The 22,260-nt window shown below is 43.8% G+C and overlaps 1 protein-coding gene across 1 annotated transcript; it reads left to right on the forward strand.

Moving 5' to 3' along the window:
• Positions 1-1,053: 1,053 nt before the first annotated feature.
• Positions 1,054-4,431, forward strand: LOC128303086 (toll-like receptor Tollo). The gene is made up of 2 exons (XM_053039939.1): positions 1,054-1,058; positions 1,608-4,431. The coding sequence occupies exons 1-2, from the start codon at positions 1,054-1,056 to the stop codon at positions 4,429-4,431; spliced, it is 2,829 nt and encodes a 942-aa protein (XP_052895899.1).
• The last annotated feature ends 17,829 nt before the right edge of the window (positions 4,432-22,260 follow it).

Raw genomic sequence — 22,260 nt, forward strand, 5'->3', positions numbered from 1 at the left:
GCATATTGCATCACAAAGATGAACTTCTAGTCGCTACGGCAGCAGTTTTACTTTTACGACAGCAAAGCAACAAACCAATGTTACGAAATCAGTTAAGGAAAAAACTATTTATTTACCAATAAAGTTTGGCTAAGATGAATCTGGTTCTAGCCGTATCGAATGCCAGAGTATTTGGCCAATGTCATGGAATCGATTGCTGCATTTAAAATCTTTGGAGTCGGACTTGCCCACAGTTCAATAACATACATCGCAAAATGGTACTTCATAATTGTAGACATTTTTCGACCAAATGTATGACCTTTTTCCGACCTTTGTAAGATTAAATTATCATAGCTCTTTATAGAATCGCGTAACGCATCGGAATTCCCGCTTATCAACAACAAAAGAGAAGAGCGAAAGAGAAGCCAGCCATTATAGTTATGCGACTATTAAAGCTTGAAGAAGGCTTTAATGTTTAACTTGAATACTTTAGTTTTTGGAACATAATTATGAATATTACTGTTTTACTACTGACATAAATTATAACTTACGTTACTTTGTCAAAAACCTCTTTGTGAGGGCATAAATCAAAGGACAGGGATAGCACGTAGCAAGACACGACACTACACACGAGGCATGATACACGATACACTCACACGCTCTATTTGAACTTCGCACACTTCTGCATGCAACTGCACTTCTGCCAACGACTTTTAGGTTTAAGAAAAAAATACTTGCACAGAGCGTAGTTAACATAAATCCATTCCGTACGGTGGATGAAGGCCTAATGTCGGTCGTGATTTTAAACAATCAAAAAAATGAAGCCTGTTTAACAGCATGTCGTTCAGCTGATAGCACCTTATCGCTCCGAGATGTAGTTAAAATTTTTGACTGATTTTGTGCCATAATTTGCTGTTCGTTGTTGCTATTTTTATTCAAAGTAAATGAATCGGCAGAAAAAAATCATCCACGGCCAGTAAAGTTAAGCGGAGATGTTTTTCTGTGAGTTCATATTTGACAACAATTCCGTTGTTTGAACATGGCGAATCTGGCCATCATTTCTGGGGGGCGCTAATGGGGTAATGGGCGCTGAAACTATCGCAATACCTATCAAAGATGGACCCTTTGAATAGTTAAAAAAGTAATGAAAACCAGAAAAGCAAAAAATATAAAAAAACGTAGGCCACAATTGAAAAGAATCGAATGAAAAGATTACATTTTTATTGAGGTGCAGTGCGGTGTATTATTCCGCACATATTAATAATTCTGAACGTCTGATAATTACACGTTTCAATGATGCATATTACAAATAAAAACATTGATAGTGCATTATCGCCTTTAGCTGCATTCTCCGGAGTAAGAGCCTTGTGCCATCTAAAGCCGGTAAAGCCTTGTGAGCATCTCATGTGTCGGTCATCTCAGCGTAAATGACTGATAGTGTAGCACCCATGGGTAACTTGCCAGTTAAACAAGAACTCTCGAAACAGTCGATCAGTTCTAGTGTGGGTGCTTAGCAGCACTGTTTCTCTTTGGTGAAACAATCCGCAAACAATGTGAGTTTTATTGTTCTAAAAATATTAAAACTAGCTATTCGATTGTCATCAATACAACCCGTTTTACCTATACAGGATCCTCAAATTTGTTTTCGTGCTGCTTTATTTGGTGTTTGCAACAGTGGCTGAGAATGACGAACAGCAAGAGTTCACCACACAAAACGCAGAAGACGGGGAAATGTGGCAGTTTATACATGAAATTGGCATTTTGGAAGGAACAAAACTCACAATTGGCGAAAGTTCATTTGATTCAAGCGATTGGAACACGTTTGAAGTTTTCCCAAACCTTTCGATCCTTACCGTAAGGAAACAAGGCCGATCTCTGCAGACGAATATTTTCGAATGGGCGAAAACACTCGATCAGGTTTATATGGACGATAACCTTCTCACGGCAGTTCCAAAGGAATCACTCTCGGCGCTGACTTCCCTTAGAATTCTATCAATCAGCAACAACCGCCTGGAAGCACTCGGCGATGGTGATGAGTTTTTGGGCTTAGATCATATGGAGCAATTATACCTTGATCGCAATTCGATCAACGTTGTGCATCCTCACACATTCGCTTCATTGCGGAAGCTAAAGCAGCTCGCTTTAACTGCAAATCGGCTCACATCGCTCGACGGACTGATGCTGCCACCGGAGAACCAGTTGGAACGGTTAAGTGTAGGCCACAATTATGTGAAATCGTTCAATGAGTCCATTTTCGTTCGAATGAGCGCTTTGAGAGAACTTTCGTTGGATGGAAATCTATTGGAAACCTTGCGTGATAATACCTTCGCTGAGCTTCGCGAGCTACGACGGCTCGATTTAAGTGATAATTTTTTCAAAACCTTTTCGTCGAAGCTGTTCGCCTCCAACAGGAAGCTGGTGGAGTTGGTTCTAGCGAGAAATCTGATAGAAAATCTTCCTGTGGATGTGTTCCGTGGATTGAATAATCTAACTGATTTAAGTCTGCAGGGTAATCGGCTTACCCACCTACCCGAACAAATTTTCCGGGATCAACCACAGTTTACACGGCTCTCGCTGGAAGGGAATCGCATTGAGAACTTCGGACCGATCTTCCTTAAATGTACCGATGTTGAGCTGCAAAACAATCGTGTGCAGGGTTTGAGCAAGATTTCATTCGACACGAACGCTACACTGGTTGAGCGCTTATCTCTTCATGGAAATGAAATTGCAACGATCGAACAAAGTGTCTTTGAAGGGTTGCCGAAATTGGAAAACATTTACTTGGATTATAACCGCATTACGGAGCTCTCACCGATGCTGTTCCACACGAACCATGAGCTGCAGCAAGTGACTCTCTCCTACAACCGGCTGTCGGTGTTACGGACGAATACCTTCTCCGGTCTAGCGCGGCTTCATCAGGTGGACCTATCTTACAATCAACTGAGCGCCATCGAACCAGCCGCTTTCCACCACTCTCCGGTAGAATATTTATATCTAAACGGCAACCAGCTTACAACACTCGACGGTTGGACATTTTCCGGGACGAATCTCCTGCATTTGTTCCTGGATTCCAATGCAATCGAGTCGCTGCTGACCTCGTCTGGAACGGTGTTGGATGGGTTGATGGAAATATCAGCCTCTAACAATCACATCGCATCGTGGGAGGCGTTTTGTACATCAAACATTACCCATTTGACATTCATCAACTTGTCGAACAACTCACTAACATCGCTGGAAGGTGACTGTTTAGATCATCTTCTTCCACGGGTCAATGACAGTGCTGGTGGCAGGTTCGGCAGTGATACGCTTCCGGTTCAGCTAAATGTTGCGTATAACATGCTTTCGGAGGTGCCCGTTCTTGCCGGGCACATTCAGTCGCTCGATCTCAGTGGCAATAATGTGTCCGATCTGGGCGATGGGAGCGCATTCCAGTGGTATCAGCAAACGGGGACGCTGACATTGCAAAACACTACGTTGCGAATGGTTCGCTCACAAAGCTTCAGGTTTTTGCAGAACCTAACGCAGTTGCTAATTGGTTCGAGCGTTTTGGAACTGATAGAGGAGGATGCTTTCCATGCTCTTAAGCTACAGGCGTTATTGATAAGTAACTCCAGCTTGGCAACCTTCCCACCTTTACTACTGAGAGGGCAAATTGATCTTTATGTTGTTTCATTAGCCTTCAATGCGCTGTCTCATCTCTCATCCTCTTTCTTTGCCGATTGTGCGATGTTGGAAGAGATAAACCTTTCTCATAACAGGATAACGACAGTGGACCAACTCTGGTTTCAAAATTTGCCACAACTTAAAATTATCACTCTGGATAACAACTTGATTGCACAGCTTCCTCCACAAATAGTTCCCACGAACCACATCCTCAGAACACTATCGCTCGCAGGAAATGCGCTAAGCTCAATCTCCAATGCGGATTTCCTCGCCAACGTTTCAATTTACGAGCTGAACCTTTCGGATAATAAGCTGGAGGACATCGATATTCTGCAAAGCAACGATATCATTAACAGGCTGGATGTTTCTCAAAACCGATTGCGGCGATTGCTTGTTCGACCTAATTATCGTACCCTGGTAGCTAATTCCAATAACATCTCAGCACTGCGCTTGGAACCCGATTCGCAATTTGAACTCGTATATCTTAATCTCGCGGATAATCAGCTGGACCAACTCGATCCCCAGCTTTTCGATGTGCGAACGCTTAACGAACTCAATGTATCGGAAAACCGGCTGAACGCGTTTCCATTCGAGCTGGTGTACAAGCTGAAGCAGCTGAAGAACTTGATCGTGTCCAGAAATAACATACGCACATTGCCACCAACGGATACAGTGGAACTGTTCAAGCTCCAGACGCTTGATCTATCGGAAAATCCGCTCGAGGAGCAGGGGAATACCTTCCTGGACGCTTGCGTTGTAAATAATCTAATCGTGACCGTAGCAAAATGAGCCGCACCAAGACGGAAACCGGATCCGCTGAACTATTTATAGTGAATAAAGGTGTCTAAATAAAACCCCGAACACATAAATGTCGTTTTTGAATGGCTTTGTTGCTCGAATGACTGGATGTTCCGGTACCGTATCAACGGCTTTATTTGTAAAATGTCATGTAAAGTTAATCAACCTGTGCATACACACAAACGCCTCGCTTCCAGCAGCGTGTGCGGAGTGCTAGAGTGCTTTGATGCCAGCGTACGATGACTTGAACGTTGCGGACCAGCTCCCTCGTTGGGTTGCATGTGTGGTGTAGCGTTGGTGACACCTTTAGAACCACCAGTGTGTCCAGAAGGGTGGAAAGCGTTAGCTTGAAAAGTTGGCAACTTCCATTACTATCAATCATTCTTCGCCCAAGGATGCCATGAATGGAACGGCGTTCCTCCCTCTCCTCAACGGTGAAACCATAACAACGCTAGGGTTTGGCGAGACTTTCGCGTCGCTATTAGTGGAACATGGCACCCAAATGAGGGTTGAAAGTTTAATTAGTTCTGGAGCGAGTCCCAGTGTGTGACGGTGGGTCAGCTGTTTTGGTTTTTATATTGCGGAAAAGTTTACCCTTCAGGCTGAATTCGAGAGATACGCTACGCAATAGCATACAAAAATGGTACAAAAATTCAAAAAATCTGTACAGTTCTGAAGTTTTTCTGTTCCTGTTCGTTTCTTTTTTACCAAAACATATATTATTCCTTTTTTATTTATTCGTTTGCATGTGCTGCTTATGAGGCTATTAATCGTTTTGTCCTGCATTTTTAGTCGCATCACAATATAGGAAGGAAATTCGGAAAGGTGTAGATGATTGTTTCATATCCTTTCCCGCTTCCCCAATATAATATAAAATTTAACTTCGATAGAACCGTTTCTTTAATAAAACAATCAGCAATATTTTATTTCTTTTGCATTAAAGAACGAAAAGTGTACTCCTGAAAGTATTCGGGAATTGCATTTAAATTTAATAAATGTGGGAAATTTAAGAATTTCGTTAGTATAGGAAAATAATCATTTAAACAACCATCATCATCTCAAACACACAACCAAGTGTGGCGTCATTCCATGTAATAGATTTGGAAGTTTGTTCCCCCTTTTAACTTCCGCTCTTTGCAGAAAATCAAATAAAAATGCAAAACCAAATCGAACTCCACAGTGAAAGCGCACCCGAAATAAAGCAGCTTACGGTAGTAAGAAATCCATTTGCCGCACAAGTAGGTAGTGCTCAACCCCAGCATCTTCTCGTTCGAATGAATTGTCTTTTTCACACCTTCAATCCGGTTAAGAAAATTGAGGGTAAAAAATCCCAGAGTCCCAGAGTTACCCAGCACACTCGCAGCTCAATGCGCACCACTGTGTACAGTGTAAGTGGATGAAATTAACTTTTATTCGTTTCATTTCCTGCCGTCGCTTCCTTTCGATTCCGTAGTGACGCAACCGGTACGAAGCAGAGGTGCCGAAAGATGGATAAAAAGGCGCAATAATAATAAGAGCGAAAATCTATCCTCCCATTGTCGGTGGATACAAAACACGTTTTCCCCCGGTGTAGCCCTTCGAGCACGGCCAGTGCAAGAAAGAAGCAATGTGCCCTTTCTCTCCCAGTGTGCTTTCGTGGATCGCTGTGCCACTGTTATCGAGTCACTCTCACTATCGTCTGGGGACACATTCTTTTTGCCGGATTTTACCACTTCCCGCTCCACGCCGTTTCGGGAGTTCGAAATGTTCGGGCAAGAAAACGCAGCATCATAACAACAAACTCCGAAAGCGGCTCCGGAACGACCCATTGCTCTAATGAAGCAGCAAAACTTCCCGGACAAGGATACGCCGGGAAGGAAATTTATTGTCACGATCGTTATCTGTCCCGGTTTGAAGTGGTTGGCAATGGTGGCTGGCAGTAGCCTATGATGCCTTCACGATCATTTACAAACAATGCCGCGTAAATGTGGCTCATCTAGCGTCACGTTCGCTATCGGCACTGGGCCGATCGTCCCTCGCAGGGAGTAAGATGCCTGGCCGGTGACTGCTTGTTTTCGCCGTTCCGTTGCAGGGGCGCGATTGGACGGAAGTGTGGGTAATTTATTAATGCAAATTGGGATAAATTTAGGTCAACGAATTCATAGTTGCCAATGTCCGGGTGTCGTTCCAATCCGGGTTGGAAACCGTTAGCCCTCGGATCGGTCGGTTCGCGATAGGTTCATAAATAGCTCCCGGGCTATTTCCCAGCGGAGTACGCAACAATCGGTGGAAGTGTATGCTTTTGTCAAGATGTAGATGGTGCCGTATGGATATCTTCTCACAGGTTCAAGAGTTGTTACTCACTGGTGGACACACCGAATTTATTACACAGAACTATTTTTTTTCACAACATTAGCAATTCAAAGTCATGTTTTCCTATGTGCACGAAGTTTAATAATGATTTAACTAAAAATGGTTTAATGACGTAGAAACGTCACAATTTCAACCATTAGAGTGTGCTCCATGTCGGTATTCTAATTAAATTAAATGTGTGCTTTTGGTTTGTCCAAACATTTGCCATGGAATCTGTTTTAATCCATTAAACTACTTTAATTCGTAATTTAACTTTCGCGGTGCATTCCAAACACTTCCTCCACTCGTTTGACTACCCTTAAGCCAATTTCCACTCACCCTGCCCAAACAGTCGCGCGCTTCCGCTGATGGAAACTATCGCAAACACATTGCACTTTGCTTGCAAGAATTTTCCCCCGGGGGTTTTGGTTAGAAAATGCTACACAAAACGCATCGCTTTCCCATTGCCACACCTTTCGCGTATCCGAAAATGCAAATGGTCGTTTTGCCAGAGAATTAGCATATTACACAACGGAGCGCTCCGAAAATGGATTGCTTCCGCTGTTTGTCCATGTGGATAGTCGACGTAGCGAAGTGTGCAGTACTGTGTGACACCTTCTGCATTACGCTTACGCCGCAGGTTAGAAATAGACGTACGGACGTACGGAGTTCTCTTGGCTGCGTGTTTGTGTGCCTGTATGTGACACAGTGGTCCTTCGCTTGCTGCACTTCTCAAATCCACAAGGAACAGAATGCTAAGATGGCGAGCTAGTGGCGAGTAGAACGTGGCTGGGTAGCGCCATAATTGTCCCCATCGCGCAAAACGTTTACCGTGCCGCGTGTTACTGAAAAAGTACACGTACGCGAATCCAACGATAACATGTCGGAATGCATAACTCCTGGGTAGCAGGGTCTTGTGCCGGAATGATCGAATGGGAGGAAAACTTTACCATTCTCAGCACCACGGAATGGTACACACCGAACCGGAAGCGGTACGAGTTAACCTGCTTTTTTCTACCGGGCCAAGATTGACTGATTGACAAGACAAACTTTTTCCTGAAATTGGAATCCTTACTGCCGGAAATAGATGTAGCACGGAAATAGTTTTGCCCCGCAACCGGGTTTGAAAAGTATGCGGGTGGTTTGAACTTCAGCAGGGTTTCTCTTCTGTCTTAGTGAGGTATTTTTTCACTCCTCTCCGGACATTCGTAACCGTAAAAATGTTAGTGTTTTATCTCTTTTAGGACAAATTTAGGAATGTACCTCAATGGTACTGCGTGCATTCAATTACGCCAGACCGTTTCGATTCCAAAAATGTGCTCATTTCATGCATGACTTCCTGGTTGATTTATACCATCGCGCAGAAAAAACAATCTACTGGCAGTACAAATACCATTTAAAAGCTACTTGGCTTTTTTCCCACATAACATTTATCTTTCCTTTGCTTGTGCTTAATATCTTGCAGACTACTTTCAACCTACCCAGACCGTGAATAACCTTTCAAAGAGACGAAATATTCATCTGCTCCTTGTGTTGCGAAAAAAAACATCTATGCAAGAAAAGTTCTAGCAATTGTGAAGAAAAGCAATTTCAAACAGACTTCCGTCTGAGGGGTCCGTTTTGAACCGCCACAAAATAAAAACTCCCACGCCATCGGTTTTCCAGCCGCGTTCTTGGTCTTATCAGACCAGGTTCGTTTTAACCGATAGGAAAATATCAACACAGGACACATTACGGCTCGGTTGATGAGTTTTTCCAAATTTTCACATCGCCGTACTCCGGAAGAATGTTTTTTTTTCGTTCGGAATAAATTAATTCAGATTGATTTTTTTTTGCTTTTCGCCAACATCGCGAACTCTTTGCGACGATAGCAACCCACGAATAGCGTGGGAGACATGATGTTGTACAACTGAACTTTGGGAAGTTGTTTCGTAGTACACTGTAAAGAATGAATGTTTTGTTTTTACAGTCAAATGAAGATGCAGTGAAGAAGTTGTAAATTTGGAAAGAATGAAAGGACGAAAGTCAAATTTTGTTTTACATTTTCTTTTGCATTTTTAACAGTATGTGTTTTAATTACCTGTTGAATGTGATGACACTCTTGTCTGTAGGTAGCAGATGGAAATGCCTGCGATAAAAAAACAAAACACAAAGATGTGATGAGTGTTAATCATGGCTACAATCAGTATGTTTAAAAAATTATTACTAATTAACATAACAAACATTTGTTTTATGAAAATCTAACTTAAAAATACTTCAACCAGTTTAGCCAGATTCAAGTCGTTTTTTCTATTGCAAGTTATTCGTTAATCTGGAATTTGTATGTTCAACTTAAACATGGATTATTTTATTAAAGGTTGAACGGAAATGTCTTTAAGATACCTTTAAGAAATAAAACTACTACTTTCACTCTCATACTCTGCTGTATTCCACTAGCATGGTGCAAGTTCAGTAACAGAATTTTGTCTGAAACACGATTCCAAACGTTTGTAACGCACACAAATCCTCTCAAGTCCACGCACAAATTCGGAAACAAATGATCGTAAAATTGAAATGTGCTTCCGAAGTAGAGTGTTGTGTTCTTTTCTTCCGCGGCGTAACATTTCCAACAATCGTTGGAGCCAAATACGCAGGCGAAACAAATAAAACATAAGCAAACAACAAGCGTGTCATGGTGGTGTGCAGAGATCACAGAATTCTACCGACCTACCACGAAGCGTATTGCGTTTCCCTGGAGGATGGTGGTATTTCGGCAAAGGCGAAAAGGTCATCCCATGCACGAACGCAACAATGTGCAGTGACCGTACCAAAGACCCAGCGTGGTACCGGATTTTCCGCCCGCTGCCCACGGCGGTTGTACGCACTCGAAGGCTTTCGCAACCGTTGGGAACGATCGTCATAAAATCCGCACCAAAGCTTTTTAGCCATCGTTTTATTTCGTACCGTAACCGTTCACCGATTACCAGGAAGCAACGTCCTACTGCGTTGGTTGAAAGTGACCAGCGGTAGGGTGCTGCGTAAAGCGACATTGTAACGCTTGTTAGTGGACGCACTGGCAGGCTTAGTGTGACCGGTACTTACCGGTTCTCGCACTTAAGAACCTGCACGGACACGACCCAGGAGTGCTCAGTGGCATGTGTGCGTACGAGTCAAAGGGAACGAAAACCCTAACGGTGGGCGTCAGGGAGAGAGAGAGAATGGAAAAGTAAAGATGATTAAACGATGTAATAAAGCGTACGAGCTCGGTGTATGGCGCAAAAAAGGCGCGTCCTTACGGTGCCCGTCGCCATGGTGACCTTTTGTGCTTAGATTAGAGCAATTTCTTTTGAATTTGCTTAAAGTCATCCATCATCGGCTTAATGACGCTGAAGAGCCCCCGGAGTCGGTGGGAGTGTATGTGACTGCATACCGCACAAGCGACTTACAACAATGCTCATCCACTCATCCACTGCTTGTATTCGTTTGTTTAGCCCTGGCCCGGTTAGCTCCTGCCAAGGTTGAGACATTAAACCCCACAAGGAAATGATTATGATTATGGATAGTTGCTTGTGTCCACCGGTGTGCTTCATCTGCTTCCACGTGCAAGCGACGTTTCTGCTCGCAAGACATATTTTCCAACGTCCACCTATTCATCTCACTCCATCCCTTCCCAGGCCCATTCCAGGCCACGAGTGGTGGATGAATGCGAAAATATTTTGTCCACCATTCAGCATAAATGTTTATCATTTTTAGCGTCTGACGCCCATTTTTTGTCGTGCCGTCATCTATCGCAATGAAATAAACACGCACACTTACATCCAGGAAGTGGATCATCTTTAACATCCCTGCGGGACTGTAGTTACTCACGAAATAAGCGATGAACAAAAACGGCAGCAAAAGGAAGCGAAAACATTACACGGAAACCGCGCATGGTCCCGAAATGGTCCAAATATCCGGTGGGATGGCCAACGACGCTGAAGAAAATTGATTGACTACATTATTCAATATGGCAGTGTGCAATTTCTCTTCGCGGTCTGGACACGCTCCCTCCGGGCGGTCGGTTCTGTTTGATGGGAATGTTCCTTTTCCCTCGGTCAAAAATTGATGGTTCGGTTCGTTTGCATGCAGGCGATTAGGTTTGGTGGGTGGAAGGTTGTTATTTTGCAAAAATGTTGTCAACGTTCGCAATCAACATTACGTATTATGGCGCTGTTACTTACCAGATGACAAATAAAAAACATACCGTTCATTGAAGGAGTTTGTTTTCGCAGGACGAGAAGCTTTTACCGAAAGCTTCGAGGCAGACGAACGTTTTAAAAGGATTTTTAAACTTTGTTGAATATAAGTTTTGAGAAAGGTGAATAGTGAGAAACTTGAGATAATATTATGAGTGATAGAAGGGTTTGGATTATAGTGATCAGAAATGATTTCTATACTCAAAAAACCCACATTGTTTTCCAATAGAAAGACTTGTGATCTAATACTAAATAGAAAATGTGTAATACTTCTTGAAGACATAACATCTTGTAACATTTCTTAAAATACGATACGAATCGACCCTAATCAGAATTGATACAACAAGGTCTCCGAATTCGAAACAACGTCTAGAAGTGTGTTATGATGTACACCCTAAAACCAATCGGAAAAAGAGGATAGTTTTCTCTTTTCTACCATGTTTTTACTCAACTTTCGGACCTCTAAAAGATGGTTACGACTGTGAAGTGGTGGCTGTCTGTACCATGGAAGTACGGTGCGCTGGTCATAGAATGTAAATGTTCCTATTGACCTCGTCGTAATTCTTTTACCAGCTGCAGATAGAGAATGTACGAGCAAAAAGCATGTTCTGTGCGGGTACAAGGCTCTCATTCCATTACAACCATGCCTTACATTCCCTACCCCTTTCGCCCGTCACTCCCATGGTTCATGTGGGAGGAAGGACAAACGAGAAAGCGCCCGAGAAAAAAAGTAAAAGTTGATCCGGTACGGAACCGGTTCCCGATTGGTATTTGAATAAATCCTTCGAGGTGATCCGGACTTTGACCTTTTCGTATTCGGAAACGAGTGTTGACCTGCTGATCCGCACACGGGCTTGGGATTTTTGGGGTGCTTGGTTGCCCGATGTGGAACAGTGTTTTTACCGTGGGTTGTAGGAATGAAAGTTCAATTTAACCTTCTACCATACTTTTTGATAGCCGCTCCAGCCGTCGCACTGTGGTAAGGTTTGATGAGATTTTTCTCTTTATCCTTGAGATGTGTCCATGCACTACGGGTTTCCCATCGGTGAAGCGTATGAACGGTATGAAGATGGATGTGAGAAAGAAGCAGCGACGCTCACAAAGCTGTGAGCATTATGAATCGCCACAGACGGGTTTGATGGGGGTTTCGCCAGCATTGCATCGACCGCAAACAGCGGTATCGGTCGTAGCAGTAGGAAAACCCGCGTAAACACATAATAAACGCAATCTAAACAACGATGACGCAACGGAGACGTAATCCCGGAGAAAACTCAATTTTATACACTGGTACCGAGAGAGAGAGAGAAAGAAAAAAAATCCTAAAACTGCGATTGGGAGTAAAAAACGAGAGAAAAATCAAGAGTAAGAAAAGACGAAAACACCGACGAGTGGCTGTAGAAATGTATTAATAAATTTTCATTAAAAATAAACAAAGCCGATTCTGCCGGATGAAATTTATCGTTTCTGCACCGCCATAAAATCGGTTGAAATATGCGCCACCGGGTAGTGCCAGTAGTAGCTAGTGGTTGGCGATCTTTCTCACTTGGCTAGTTGTTGTATGATTCGCCTCGGTACCGGTTCACTGCAGTACGGTGCGAAACACGGCACGGTGTTCTGGATGGAGCGAAACGTAACAGCAGGTAAGAACGATCGTACGAATTGCCCATTGGCAGGCCTAAAAGCGACCTTGCTGGTTGATTTGGGGTTGGTTTAGATTTTCCACCGTATATTGGCAGTTTCCAAGTGGCGGGAAAAGTGGGCAAAAGGGTTCAGGGTAGGATCATCTCTTTTCCGAAAATTTGGCGAAAATTATTATCAGCAGAATCAGCGACTTTTGGGTACGTTTGTGTGCCGATACGCACCATTATAGGCAGAATAAAATTGCCCACTTGGCAGGTACATGATCCGGTGGTGCTTAGGGAGTTAGATAACCTGTACAAAGGTGCAACGCAAAAAAAAAATCACAAATGAAAAGCTTTATACGATGAAGTGTGCTCTAATCCAATCTCTTCTTTTCATGGCCAGCCAAGATTTTTTTCCCCCACGTGAAAGTGCGGCCAACATTCTTAAATTCGATTCCACCTTCTAAAGGGCGCAATCACCGGGTAGACCCGGCTTATTAATTAGGCTTTAGATCGTAATCTAGCGGATATTGCGAAAGGTTGGGTCGGAATTGGTTCATAATTATAAGCTTAAGAATGGATTCTTCATACGCACACTCACACACAAAAGTACGCTAACAATGTGCATTTAAGACCAGTAAGAGGATTAGTCATATATTATCGGGTTTTAAAAGAAATTCAATATATCCATTCCGTTTTTTTCTTTTATTCGGGTCTACCGCAATTGCGAGTTTCAAACATTGATAAGCGGCTTAAATTAAGTGTTTCCTTGTTAAATGATTTATGGCCATCGTTTTTAATGTATTTTAAATTTTTACTGAATTCAGACTACGATTCCCTCCAAGATGGGATATCGATTAGGTGGCCAGTTGTGCCTAAAAAGTCTCCGCAAAGTGCACAAATCCGTCATCCGTAGAACAAACGGCAATAAAACAAAAGACGGGAGCGAACGAATACTTTCTCTGACATAATGATTGATACTTTTGCAATAGCAAAAGCGAAGCACGATTAGAAGAAATGGGGTTTGCTGAAAGCCACAAAACACCAGCGGAAACTGGACGGTTTCCGGCAACGACACACGAATGGAAAGTCGAATCACTTCTTCATAAATCAAGCAAACCGAATCCTTATGATTTATTTCATCCAACCGTTTACCGCTACCGACGTTGGCCTAGCCGGTGCTGAATGCGAATCAAACTGCCGTTTTGCGATAAGTTTTGGGGGAGTAAGTTTGAAGTTCAAAGCAAAAGTAATAGAAAAAATGGAATATTTCCCGTTCCAGAATCTGTTTTAAAACAGTCATACATTTTCGGATAAAAAACATTTTCCTTGCTTTCACAAACTCATCATCGCGCACGGTGCCTTATCACCGCGCGGGTTGTGTAAAATGGTGAGCAAGCTTTCGAGAGCTTTGTCCCGCGGGCAGCTTGAGTTACGGTACGGAAAATGGACGGGTAAGTTGAACTTTTCCATTTTGATAGAGGGGTTGCGCCGACAAGCATTCCAGGGTATTTTAAATAGCAAACAGCGTAGGACGTGGACGTTCATACCAGTGTAAAAGTGTTTTTTTTTCTCCCACAGCTCGCCCACGGGTCGAATGTAGTGCAAATGGTAAAAAAGCTGTGCACAATGGGCCGTTTCGAGGGAAAGCAAGGTGATCATAAATTCTTGAAAACGTACTTGTTTATGTGTTTATGAATGTTATTTTAAGAATAGTGAAAATAATTATTTTTAGAGTAGTTAAAATACCCACAACTTCTTTATGTCCTGCAATGAATCAGTTTTAAAACTGAGATATTGATCTTGAGCGAGTTTGAACGAATAAAGGTTAGCTCGACATGGTTCCACATTTGTACTAGCAGTGATTAATTGTTTTATGGCATCTGTTAAGTCTTGTTATTTCATGATAGTTTAACTTTAAATCAGATCTGATTGCATCTGCATTCTAAGCTGATAAGTTAATCATTTAACCCTTAAGGAGCCCACCAGTTCAGTGTTGTAAAAACAATAACTAAACAATCAGATTCGCAAAATGTTTTTTAAATATTTTTAAATGCAAGAAAAGATATTTAGATTCTTTGCTGAATAAATAAAGAACGGTTTGTTGATAATTGCAAAATAAAGGTTATGCTCATGAATAGCACAACATAGGACAAATTTAAAACGTATGTGCTCTACAGAAATGCATCTTAAGGCAGCACCAGTAACGTTCCCGGTGGTGTCATACGGTCTCGCAGTGAAAACCCGTGAAGCAGTAGATTTTCTTTTAATTTGCTGCGTTTTTGCAGCATTTCCCCCGTGCACCAGCCGGTGCGGGAATATTTGTAGGGGAAAGAGCAGTGAGAAAGACAAACCGAACCGATGCTGGTGTTTTTGCCCAACTGCACCTGCAAGCGAAGACTAATGAATGCATTCATGGCTGCGGCACAGTGCAGCGGTCGCATATGCAACACTCGTTTGCCAACCGTAATGCAGTGGTCCTACATCGACCACGCCGGTCGGCAGTTCATAACCCTGTTATCGTTTTTGCTTCCTTTTGCCATTTTTCTGGAGGCCACACGTTTTCTTTGCTGCCGTAGGCCGTAGTGCGAATTGTGTTGACATACGCTTCGGCAAAAAAAGAGGAATGAGAGCCACCGCAGGAAAAACAACTGTCGGAAGGCTGTATTAGGAAAGGTTGTACCATTTGCGGCACCTTATGGGGCGTAGAAACATGCCTTCCTGTGAACCGTTTCCCAACACTTTATGGCCACTATGAGCTGGGAGGGAAGACAGAAAAAAACTTTCCTGAAAGATTTTGCTCTCCAGTGCGCCATTTTGCATTATATTTCCGCGAGCAGCCGCGTGTGCGCACGGTGAAACCACTACAGCAAAGTGCACTTAGTACAATCAAAATTTAATTGGATTACGAAACGCAGTAATGGGATAAACGCATTACGGCCACAGCAATGGCGCAAAAGCATGCGTTCACATCTAGCCATCCATATCGCCCAATTCACGCCCAGCGACGGAACCGTTGGATGGATCGTTTGCAGTAGATTTGGACGCAGTTCGCTATCTGGTCGCGTATCATCCAAAGGCGTGTAAGCACCGCGTGTCTGTCACGGCTGGAGCGCTTTCTCGCCAATTCCAAGTTTAAATGGTGTCTCCCTCGTGCGTTGAAACGATTCAGCCCCACAAAACCCGTCAGAATGGCCGACGGTCTTCAAACCAAAAGACAAACAATCATAAAAATAAGCTATAAAATCCGCGTGCCTTCGTCCTAAGCCGCGACCAGACGGAAGCAGTTCCTTTGGTCGCCCTTTCCCGGCCCTCCCGGTTGGTCCCGCCGTGGCTCCCGGTCGGTGCTGTTGACATCCGCGTTGGTCGCCTTCTGCCAAAATCGCCGAGTGGCCGAATGGCCATAAAGTGAACGATAAATTGGTTATGAGTTTGATTGGCGCCGAAAATGCGTTTCGGGGCCGGAAACGAAATTGCTAAGCATCGCGCTCGTGTACCGCGGTGCCGAGAAGAATCGCAACGGAAGAACAACTGGCTGCGAAGGAATGTTTGATCAGGGCTTGATTTTTTCTCTCCGTCTTTTTGTTTGGCGAACATTTTTACGACGCACTAAATTCCATTTCGCTCCCGGATCATTGGTTCTGTGGGGTTTCCTTTTGGTTTGGAGGGAAAAGATCAAGCACAAGTGTTGATTGGCGAATGGTTGAGGGTGATTAAAGTAGCTAATTAAACATTGGCCCTCCGTTGCAAAGTGGAACCACGCGATGACACCGGGAGATAGCTTCCGATCTTTTGCCCATTGTTACCTCCGCTTGTTTGCTTGAGTAGCGTTGTCAGTAGGAAGGAATGTGGTTTCTTAACGATGGACATACAAGCAATTGGTAGGAACAAGCAAATAGGTGTACAAGAAACCCTAAAAATTGGGCATTTTGTTACGATGTCGTACATATAAGGTGTAAAAAACTCGTGGCTAGCGGTGTTTGCTTCCCGACGCAATTAACAAATAGACATCAATGTAAATACTGGTTAAAGAAACGTGAATTAATATGGAACGTATTGTCCATCATTTGTTAAAATAAAAGCAAAAATCGGCGAATAAATTGCTTTCTAAACGCTTGTTGTCGAAATGTTTCTCATCACTCGCTTGTGTTTTCCTTGCCGTCATTTTATTTTCCAACGACGCTCTTCACCGCTGCCCATCTATTTGTGGTCGAGCAGGAAACTGTTTTTGAACTGTAATTAAAACCGGAAAATTGTTTTCAAATTTCCCACACTTATCGATGCTGCATCGAACGTGCGGAGGAGGTGGCCAGTTGGCCAGAAACGTTGGCAAAAAGAAAGCAAACCGAAACGTTTGGCAAAAGTTGGCCAAAAGTTGTAAAAACAGTCCCACTCATTGTCCGGCACGGCACTGTGGACGTTGCTTCGTTGATGCGGGCTGCAGTAAAGATGAGCAGACGGGTACGGGTACGGTATACAGAGCACACACATTTCCCAACCCACTGACGTGCTTTCCCAGAACCGAATAGGAAACCGATACGATCACGACCCTGAGTGTCCAGTGGCCAGACAGTTCGGGGAAAGTGTGTAGCAAATAGAAGCGGTACCCAACCATCATACGTGAACCGGATTGGTAAGCGTGTTTGGTGTGGTTTTCCACCTCTATGCAATGCCCAGCGTTATGCTGTTGGTTCTCTTTTGCATTCTTTATGCTTGCAACGGTGGATAATGGACGTTTCTGGATTGCGAAGGATTCGCTTCAGACGGTACTTTGATTCGCACGAAAATCGATGTGTTTTCTTTCCCCTAAAATCTAAATTCCTCCATCGAAACCGGTGTTCTGTTTCACGCATTATTTTTCCACCTCGTGACTGTCCATCGTTGATCAATTTCACGAAGCGCGTGAAGCGCGGTTTGCGAAATTGGTAATAAAAATGAAGCAGCAACAACATGCAGCCATCCACATTCAAACGTTCGCACGATTTCATTTGCTTATTTTTGCAAAAAAGGGGTGCACGACGAATGTTTTTCTAGCAAACAATCGATAAACAAGTGAGAGTTGGAAAAACATTCCCCACCGCTTGGCAAAGTGGTCCCGCAGAAAGAGCGCCCAGAAATTTGTTGCTTCATGTCTTCGATTGTCGATCAGATATTGATTTTATTTCGCTGCTTCCAGTGCAAGGAATGATATACAACTAATTATTGATGGCTGACAATGGCTGACAATCCGACACAGGCAAGCACAGAAATTCGCTTCCTAATAAATATTTATATCAGTTTATTTTTGGTGTAAGCTACAGGTAAAGGCAAACAATACGCTACAATTAATGTGAAATAAGCGCAGAAAGCCACGCAAAAAACGCAAACGATTTCCATCGAAAAATCTGTACCGTAACATGCTTACGCACCGGCTGCGGTGCGCCAAATGTCAGAAGTCGAAAGGCAGCCCGGCACTGCTGCCAGAATGGACGGACCGAACCATCCTCCGCATCGGTTCCGCGCAATGTAAACAAGGTTGTAAATATGCATAATTCATCCCCCGGTGCGCCCAAAGACATCTGTTCCGACGATGGCTGGCCGGTTCGGAGCGTCGGTTCTGACAGCGCCAACGACTTCGAGCACTAAACGAAGGCGCGCGAAAAGGAGAGCAAGATGGAGAGAAAATCTTGAGAAAAATAAAACATCTCCACACTCACGCAGCTCACCCTTGGGTGATTGGTGGTTTGGCCATTTTCTTTACGCCGGTGTGCGTGTGTTTTGCGGTAGGACAGGACAGAGATACGGGGAGTATGTTTGCCAAAAGACCGTGAATTATTAATAAGCGACTGTGGATGGCCCCCGTGAACCCGAGACCCGCTGTACGTATGAGGTAACGATGTTTCATTTTTGCACAGAACTACCCGTCCACGCTAACCCTTCGCTCGGGCCGCTGTCACGGTGATGTGGCCCAGCTCCACACAAGGGGGCGGGCCGAAAACGAGAGCTGTAGTGACTGCTGTCAGGCGGACCGAGTTGGAGGATGGTCACTAAAAGTCAAAACTAATTTTCTAATAGCTCAAACAGCCAGTATGGTTGGGACGCCATGCAACAGGGGACACTCACGTGGGCCGGGCTGTGTTGTTTAGGGTGTCGTTTAAGTGCCATCGTTCCATTCCGGTCTACGTGCCCTGTGTCCTGACGCAGGCATGCCGGTTTTAGACACGGAAAAGGAGGAGCACCGGCTGATGCGATGGTGATGCGCTAGCCGGCGATAGTTTTCGTGACAATAAGTCATCCACAAACTGGAAAGGCGTGAAATGTTGCCCTTCCCGTTTGGGGCACACTGTTCGCCCCATGTGGTAGGTCGGTGAGTAGACGGTGACGATTATGATATGGGATCATATCTCTTCGCTTGGAATGTGAATTCTTTTGCAAGATGAGTAATGTGTTGTGGAGTGAGCCTATTAACAAGACTTTAAATAACACTAACTCATTCGTAAAGTATGATGATGTTAAATTCGTTAAAAAAAATTGGTTTAAAAGTTTACATAGCAATTCAAAGCGATTACTTTACAAGCTATTAATCCTTGTTAGTTTAGTTACAAAACTGCTTTATGTCTCTACTTCAGCGTGATTAGCATAAAACTGCTCGTTCCAGTGAATGGTAAATGACATCCGAGAAGTTATGTTTACGTAAACGCAGCCCTTTAAATGGTTTAACTGCGCAAACTGTAGCAGTTTCATCTAAAGCATTATCATTAAACACATCTTAACAATTCAATATCGTTAGGCGCACTGTAAAACGCTCGGGACATTATCATCTCCCAGACATGCACGCTTCCATCATCACTCATCGCCATCCTCAGAACGGCATTTTAGTCCGCGCTGGAGAAAGTCTACACACCGAAATCTGTTCCACCGTACCCATCTAATCAAGTGATTAAAGAGAAACCGCCATCACCGGCGGGTACGGTTGTGCGGTACTCGGTCACCGGAAAGTATGATTAAAAAATCCCTCACCGTGAACGTAAGCCACGGGGTTTTACTGATGGGGTTTTCGGTGTTTTTTGGCTTTTCCTTCTGTTTCTTTTGCTTTGCGTTACCGTTACAGAAGACCCTTCGTTCCGGTGTGTGTGTGTTGGTGTGTCTCTCTGTTCGGGTTTGTTTATTCGTCGCCCTGACCGATTCGGCAGCGAGGCCGCTTGCCGAAAGGTGCCCCCAAAAGAGTCGTCACAGCAGGCTTACCGAGTGGGACGGTTGATGGCTTCTCTTTCGCGCGTGTAAAGGAATAAGTTAACAAGGACATCGTGCAACTGGCTAGGGCTCACTTTTCGCGCGTGTTGTGATAGTTAAGCCTTCATCCTCCCCAGGGGTTGTGCCGGCAGGTGAAACACCAGGCGTCTCCACCGGGCTCCACTTCACGCGCGAAAGGTACGGTAACCGGCGTTAGCGTACCGGTTTTGCCACGTGGCGTGACGATAGCTGCCGCATGCTTGCCCCACTCCATTGCCCATGCCGATCCACGCTCTCCACCCGGCCGGTGATGGTTAATGGATTTTTCAAACATTTCACCGGCTACACGCAAAATTACCATAACGTGTTCATTTCGGATGCTTGCTTGCGTTCCTCGGGTGAGGTGATGGGAAAATTCCATCCTTCACCGGTTCCTCTATTCGTTTGCTCGTTTCCACACGATTCCGCAGTACGCTGGGTGTGAGTTAATTCGCGGTTAAAGGCTGCGACAGACTGATTGGCAGAACGCGGGTTTTTAGTCGGTGGATAATTTAAATTGTCACTCCATCTTTGCGCTCCACGAACGAACGGGCCCGTCCCAAATGGGTGTCTTTTATCAGGGGTTTGGCGTGATTCAGAAGCGGCAGTGGGGCCAAACGATGGTTGGAAACTTTTAGTTTTTCCTTCCTTCCCGGAAACGGTTGGTGTTAAGCGTTTTATTTCGGTCACGACAGACAAAACCGATTCCGCATAAGCCTTTTTCTAGCAGTATTGGTGTCTTAAAAGAGGAGTTAGCATGCAGTGGGTTGTGGATTTAGGAAGAGCAATGGGGAATTATTATAACTAGTCTGCATGTGATGAAAATTATACGGAGCAAAGTTAATCAACGCTATTAACATAAGGTGCTAATATGAACTGTTCAATATCGCTGATTGAATGACTGAAGTTTTGGTCAAACTATCGAGGATTATTTTAATAACCTTTATCTTTTTATAGTCAGAAATACATCCAGGCCATTCTTCTAGAATATTTGTAAATCGTCCGTAACGAATCCAGAAGATCGTCCGTGTTTTAGCAGAATCGTTTCAAACGCTTCCTTGTGATAAAGCACCTGACCCACTTGAAGAATGCACCATTGAATCCTTGTCGATTTATTGAAAGAAAATATTTTGTTCGGAATTACGTATGATTTGTGCTTCTTCCAATTCTTCCATTCCTGAAACGATTGAATTTTCGTAGCAAGATCAATCCTCGCTTATGCTACATTATTCATCGCCACGCGTTGTAATGAGTCGCACTGCAGATCTAGATCTTTGTCCAAGAATTTGTTAACCAAAGAAAGACACACGCACACATGCATGCACCCCACAACACTACGACAATCGATCGGAATTCATCAGTGTGCGCGCAACCGGTACCCGTGGTGAAGGCGAAATTGGCGCAAATTTATTCACTCACTTGATTAATTAGCTGTGGAATAATTGGATCGATAGCGTCAATTTGATTTACTTTCTGCTCCGGTGTTCGATGGACGAGCAGTCGTACTCAAACACCGATGAGCACCATGATAGCAAACGAAACAATTCGAAAACTTTTCTCACACCATTTCTTTTTGCCCGTTGCAGACACGCTTCAAGTTCATGCCGGCGACCGGTGAGTTCGGTGACTGGTGGATGGTACGACGAAGTCCCGACGAGTAGTCCCTGCATTGCCTCGCTCAAGTCACGCTGCGGCACTGATTAGGTAACGTCTTTGCTCACCGTTCGAGGCGCTTGCAGAAAGGAAGCAGCGAGGTTTGCCTTCCACAATAACAACGGTAGTGAAAAAGAAGTAATAATAAAACCAGGACACTCTCGTTAACAGTTCACCGCACGCCATCTTCGACTGCGGGAAGAATTAATGCCTGTCAATGGTTTTGTGATAATATTTTCTGCAGTTTATGGTATCATTGTTGTTGTGGTGGAAGAAGGCGAGAGCTTTCTCTTCTGTATTGACGTATAATTAATCAGAATCGACTGTCAACGGCAAAATGGTGAGGATGTTCCATTGAGGTGGTCGATTGTTAAATAATTTGAATCAACGTTTAAAGCGTAAAAAGCAGCACTTATTAGCAAAGAATAATTGACTAGGGCCAGTATTTATCACACCTGTACATTTATTAATTGAGTGCGACATGAAGATTTATTAGCGTCTCCTTGAGCCACGTGTTATGTGTCTTTAGCCAAAATTGTTTCAAGCAGAAGCTTAAATAAACTTGAGTTTTATAGAGTTATTGCGACTAAAATAATATCAACTTTCAATTGAATGTCTAAAATAATCTAACCAGTTTAAAGAATGGGTTTGAACGTCCTACTTTAATTAAATTGTACTTTAACCCGGTATGTAAAATAGCACCGAAAGAGAAACTTTCTGACACTGGCAACTCCCAATAGACCGCTGGT

The sequence above is a fragment of the Anopheles moucheti genome, chromosome 3, assembly GCF_943734755.1.
Source record: "Anopheles moucheti chromosome 3, idAnoMoucSN_F20_07, whole genome shotgun sequence".
Taxonomy (NCBI): domain Eukaryota; kingdom Metazoa; phylum Arthropoda; class Insecta; order Diptera; family Culicidae; genus Anopheles; species Anopheles moucheti.